Here is a 6,035-nt window from a genome sequence, read left to right as displayed (position 1 = left end):
GGGCGCCAGGGGGGCCCTCCCGGCCCCTGCAGGGTGGTGGGCACCCACTGGGGCTCCGGAGAGACCCCGGGGCGGGGGCATCTCTTTCCCCTCCTCCGACACCTGGTGGAGCCCCGAGGTGGGCCCTGCGGTGAATGAGAAGCAGCCCAGGCCGCCTTTCCGCTCACATGTCCCCCTGTTTGTTTAGAGTTGGGACAAAGGTCTCTCTCGGCTGTTCACTGGGCTCTACGTGGGGCCCTGCGGGTTTCCCATTCGCTGGAGGGGACGTCAAAGCAAACAGGTTTTGCTGGCCGGTGTGGCTCAGTGGTTGAGCATCCACCTAGGAACCAGGAGGTCACAGTTGGATTCCAGGTCAGGGCGCATGCCCCCATCCCCAGCGGGGGTCATGCAGGAGGCTGCTGGTCAATGCATCTCTCTCATCATTGATGTCTCTCTCTCTCTCTCTCTCACTTCCGCTCTGAAATATATATAAAGCAAACAGCTTTGAAGTGTTCACAGGGCTGGGCCCTGGGCTAAGGGCTTTATGGGCATTGTCTCAGGTGTGTGCCTGCAAGTGCCAGCCGCACTGCCTCTCATCGCTGGGCCAGTACTTGTCGCTCCAGGGTTGACATGTGTGTGGAGGTAAACAGTCACCCTGCACCTGGGTCCCGTTGGGTGGCACTGTGAGAAGTTTGTGTTTACTTTGTAACCTTCTTCTGCCCCAGATCCCTTAGCTCCCAGGGCAGAAGGGCTCCAGCAGCTTGTAGTCCTGTGATCATTGTAACAAAACCTGAAAACGTGGTGATTAGGTGATACTAAGAATGCTCTTTTTTAAAAATATATTTTTATTGATTTCAGAGAGGAAGGAAGAGGGAGAGAGATTGATAGAAACATCAGTGATGAGAGAGAATCATTGATTGTCTGCTTCCTGCATGTCCCCTGCAGGGGATTGAACCTGCAACCTGGGCATGTGCCCCTGACCAGAATCGAACCTGGGACCCTTCAGTCCACAAGCTGACGCTCTATCCACTGAGCTAAACCGGCTGGGGCAAGAACGCTCTTCTTGTGAGAGCCAGTAACGCGCACACGCCTCCTGCCTCATTCTGCTGGTATTTCTGGAAGAAATAGAGATCTTCAAGTGAAGTGTGCCCGGGGCCAGCTCTGGTGGGCAGCGAGCGGGCTAGCCTTAGTGGTTGGCTTTCTTTGGCAAGTTTGAGAACAGCTGTTGGACTCGGCCCTCTGTCCCACGGGCCACGACCAGATTCGGGGGTGGGGGGAGGGGGCACATGGGCTGAACTTGGCGTTGGGGGCGCGAGTCCCCTGCTGCCCACCTGGCTCAGCGGGAATTCTTGGATCTCCTCCTCCAGGCTCTTGGCTAGGAATGAGCCGAGGAGGCATGGATAAGTGCTAGGCATTTGCATACACTTGTCAAACAAATATCAGATCACTGGATATTGCGAAGGTCGCGGCCAGGCACGGCTCCTGTGACCACGGGGCCTACTTGCTGGCTTGGCCCCTGCCCAGAACGGTCAGCGTTTCAGCTCCTGAGCCAGCTCCCTTTTGATCTTGGTCCACTGAGTCCCCCCCGCCCCCCCTCATCAGCCCCGCCTGGAGGGGCCATGATGTTTCAGCAGATGCTGGGCTTTGTGTGTGTGACGGGCAGGACAGGCTACAGCTGAGCTGAAAGGCCGGGAGACTGAGGGCCTGCACAGCTGTGTGCTCAGTGGCACGTCACCCGGAGGGGCTGGCGGGACCGGCTCCGTCCCAGGCCCAGGCTGGCGGTATTTGTGGGCTGACCTCCTGGGCCCCTTCTTATCAAGGGATCCTGTTTGGCAAGAGGAAACGGACCGAGAGGCATGACTGGGGCTCAAGGAAGAAGGGGAACCACAGTGCTTCCTCCCGTGGGGCCTCTGCTCCCCTAAAGCTCAGCATGCAGCAGCCCTGGGGAGGGCTGTCCCCCGGCACCGCCCAGCCCAGCCAGCGCCCGCCCCCCTCCTCAGGGACAGTGTTGCCTCTGTGAGCATTTTATGAGGCTGTTCTTGTCTTACCATTTCACTTTCAAACCTTCCTTGTCTGTTCTGCCCTGTCCCTGGCAGCAGCCACCCGTGGGGGCCAGATGAGCCCCACAGCCCAGGGCGGACCACTGGCCCCAGCAGGGCCTCCAGCCACAGGAGAGGAGGGGGAGGCTGGAGCCCCCGTGGTCAGAGGAACGCAGGCCTAGAACCAGTTCTGGGAGAGGCCAGGGCAGGAGGGCGCCCATCGGAAGGACAGAGGGTCCAAGTGAGCGTTTGAGATCAGAGACCCTGGGGCAGGTGCGGGGAGGGGAGTGTCAGAGGGGCCCAGGCCAGAGCTGGGCCGGGAGAGGCCGCTTCTCATGCCGGGTGTCTGTGTCCCTCCAGGAAAGCCCGTGCGGCACAGGCTGGTGCCCGTGGCCCTGCAGCAGGAGACCCTGCAGGAAATGCGTGGCCGCCCCAGGCCGCTGGGGTTTGCCAGAGCCAGCTGCCCCTGAGGGCCTCTCCGAGGGGCTCATCCCCAGGCCGTGCCTCCCCTGGTGTCGGGTGAGTGTGGGGCCAGGAGCAGGGCAGGCGCTGGCCTCCCCGCATCTGGCTGGGTGTGTGGTTGGGCTGGTGCCCCTGGGCGGGGTGTGAAGGAGGGGAGCCAAGACCATCTGTCTCCCAGAGCAGCTCTCATGCGTCTGCCCCGTCCATGGTTCTGGCACCACACCCTCCCTCCGGCTCTTATTGGGGAGAAAGTGCCTCGTATCCTGAGAGGCGCCCTCTGACTCCCCCACCGCCCACACACACACCCTGCCTGCACTTCTGTGTGGAACTGTCCCCAGCCCAGCAGTCCCAGGGGTCAGAACTGGGAATCACCCCCACCCCGCACACAAGCCACCAGCCTTGGGTGTTTGGGGTCCCTGCCTGCAGGTGGAGAGAGCAGCCCGAGCAGAGGCCCTGGGGAATCTGGTTTAACCAGCTTTGGGGAGGGGAGGGGGAGCTTGAGGAAGCCGTGCTGAGCATGTCTCCTGCTCCTCGGCCACAGTCCCTGGAAAGGAGGCCGGAACGCGGGCTCTAGCTCTGGGCCTCCGGGGTCAGGGACGAACACTGGAGCTTTTCATGAGCTTCGCCGCCGGGGTTACTAGGGAGGGAGAGGCCGGCCGCCCGCCCGGAGCTGTCCATGTTTGCTTTGGACAGGGCAGGCCTTTCCCTGAGACCCAAGGTCCTCAGGGGGGCAGGGGTCAGAGGGCAGAGCTGGGAGGGCTCAGTGGGTGCCTCGGGGGTCCCTGTGGAAGTCCTGAGACTCTCCCCATATCCTCTCCCTGAACCACCCCCTCCCCTCTCTTCTCCGGTCCCACATCTGCCTCTGTCCGCCCCTTCCCAGGCCTTTCATCTCTCACTGAGCTAACAAGCTTGTCTGCCTGCTGGGTGTCTGCCTGCTGGGGCGGGAGCGTGTGAGTCAGGAGTCTGGGTCTGAGACCCGCGTCTGCCAGGACTGGCTCCTTGATCTTGGGGCAGGTGGTGAAGCCCCTGAGCCTGTTTCCAAGTGTGGGGAATGGGCCCGTCTCTGACATCCATGAACAGTGGGAGCAGGGGCTCCCTCCCCCGTGGCTCCCACGGTCAGCAGCTGTTGCGTACTTAGGGGGCCCCCCTCTTCCTTATTTGCCCCCCTCCACCCTCTCCCCGGCCTGCACTGGTGCTCCCAGGGGCTCCCCCGGGAAGGAATGGCCTTGCCAGCAGGAGTCCTGGAGGCTGGAGGCCCGTGGGCCCCCCTAAGCAGGCAGACACGCAGCACCTGTCCTTCCCTTTTGTCCTGTGCCCCCCACTCGGGAGGGTACCAGCTGTGTCTTGCAGGAGCCATCCCCCCCCTCCATCGGACCCTTGGGACTGTTGGCACAATGGAGCTATTTTCCGTAGACTGCCCAGCACGCGGGGTCTGGTGTCTCCTCGCCCCGGCCCCTTGCTGCTGGCTCCCCGTGCCCCGGCCCCCCCTCAGCCAGGAGACACCCGCCGTTGGCTCTGCCGGCGCTGGCCGGGGAAACGATGGGAGAGTTTGAGCTCTGACCGCCCGCCTGGTCCCGTTCTTCAGGGGTGACGGGCACCATGACCGACTCCCCGTTCCTGGACCTGTGGCAGTCCAAGGCGGCGTCCACCCGGGACCGGCTGGGCATCAGGGAACATCCCAACGACTCCTACTGCTACAACTCGGCCAAAAACAGCACGGTGCTCCAGGGCGTCCCCTTTGGCGGCATCCCCGTCGTCCTGCTCATCGACGTCAGCTGCTTCCTGGTAAGACCTTTGTGAATCCTGCTTCCCCCTGTCACTTTGTCACTTGTTTGTTTAAACCCCACCCAGGGCCTTCCGGGGACCTCAGGGGAGGAGCCAGACCTGGCTTTCTATCCCAGCGCTGTCACTGACGGGCTCTGTGGCCTCGGGTACATTACGTCGCTTGTCTGGGCCTCAGGCTTCTGCTCTGTAAAATGGGACTAATTCTTTTTTTAAAAATATTTTTTTTATTGATTTCAGAGGGAGAGGGAGAGAGAGATAGAAACATCAATGAGGATTGAGAGAATCATTGATCGGCTGTGAAATCAATAAAAATAGATTAAAAAAAAAAAGAGAAAGAAATTCTATGTAAAGTGAAGAAGAAAAGTTAAGCGGCTCCCCAGGGCTGCTGTGGGGCCAGACCTCCCTGCTCAGGAGCCGCCAAGCCCGCTCAGTCCTCGGGAGGTCGTGGCTGCCAATGCTGCCTTCATAGCCAAGGACAGGCCCACGTGCTTGGCTAGGAGGGCGCTCGGGCAAGCTGAGCGTCAGCACTGACAGCCTTCGTGACTTGGGAACAAGTGGCAAGACCTGGGGTGGGTGTGTGTGTGTGTGTGTGTGTGTGAGCGAGCACAGCATCACAGCCTTTTGCTGTGCGGCCCTGGGCAGCTCGGTGCCCTCTCTGGGCTTGGGTCACCTTCGCGCCCCGCTGACACGAGGCAGGCGGGCTTTGACCCTAAGACAGGTGTCTCTTCTCGTGACAAGCCATCCAATGTGCTTTCACTTGCTTTCTTTTTCTTTCTACTTTTAGTTTTTAATATTGGTGTTTTCCATCATAAGGAGAAGATTCTGGGATTACGGACGCATTGCCTTGGTGTCAGAAGTGGGCAGGTAAAAGAGTCATGTTACTTAGAACGTCAGTGTGTGTGTGTGTGTGTGTGTGTGTTGTGTGTGTGTGTGTGAGAGAGACAGAGAGAGAGAGAGAGACAGACAGACAGACAGACATTGGGATGGGCTGGGGGCGTGGGAAGCCCAGCAGGCAGGACCCACCCACGATGCTGGAATCACATCACGTTCACCGTGTACACCCGCCAGGCCGCTACCAGACACCGTCTGTCCGGTCCGCGGCACAGACCCGCGAGGTCAGCCTCGTGAGAAAGCCGAGGCCCACACGCCCGGGTCTCCTCCAGGCTCCGGCCCGGCTGTGGCCACGGGCCTTGCTGGCTGCGGGCTGCGGAGGAAACGGTGTTCCTTCAGATAATTAGGGCTTCAGAATCAGCAGGAGGAGGACGCCGGCCTTCTGTCTCGCCTTGGCTATTTTCAAGTGCATCTTCCGCAACGAGTTCGCTGAGGGCTGGGGCTGGCTGCGCAGGGCGGTAGGGCCGTGGCTGAACGAATGGCCCCTGACCTCCCCCTGGCTTCGCGCTGGCCGATGGCCCTAACTCAGCCGCCCCGGGTGAGCCTGCTCCGCACTCACATCCCCCAGAGGGGGACCTGAATTCTCCATCTGCACCACTGGCTGCCACCCACCCCAGTCCTCGTGTCAGTGGGAAGTGAATGGGGAGGACACGCTGGCCCAGGCTGCCCCCCCAGCTCCTGCCCTGCCATCACCGGGCAGACCTTCCACGCTCGCTCTGCAGGCTGCCCCGTGTCGAGTATGTTTCCCTCCACGTTCTGCGTGGAGTACGGTTCGGTATCTGAAAGAGGGGCCGCACACAAATGAGAGAGAAATGACACGAGATAATTTTGGAATATTGGGGGACCAGGCGGGCAAGTCCGGAAGGACTTCTACCCATG

The 6,035-nt window shown here is 60.8% G+C and overlaps 1 protein-coding gene across 1 annotated transcript in view; it reads left to right on the top strand.

Annotated features, from left to right (window-relative positions):
* The first annotated feature begins 2,378 nt into the window (after positions 1-2,378).
* Positions 2,379-6,035, top strand: part of TMEM63A (transmembrane protein 63A) — a 28,285-nt gene continuing 24,628 nt past the window's right edge. The window contains exons 1-3 of the mRNA XM_005866517.1: positions 2,379-2,537; positions 4,066-4,265; positions 5,050-5,129. Of these exons, the coding sequence (XP_005866579.1) occupies positions 4,080-4,265; positions 5,050-5,129 (266 nt within the window). The 5' untranslated portion in view covers positions 2,379-2,537; positions 4,066-4,079. The remainder of the gene's footprint in view (positions 2,538-4,065; positions 4,266-5,049; positions 5,130-6,035) is intronic.

Source organism: Myotis brandtii, unplaced genomic scaffold (assembly GCF_000412655.1).
Source record: "Myotis brandtii unplaced genomic scaffold, ASM41265v1 scaffold231, whole genome shotgun sequence".
NCBI lineage: Eukaryota > Metazoa > Chordata > Mammalia > Chiroptera > Vespertilionidae > Myotis > Myotis brandtii.
This window is presented reverse-complemented; position numbering and strand designations above follow the sequence as displayed.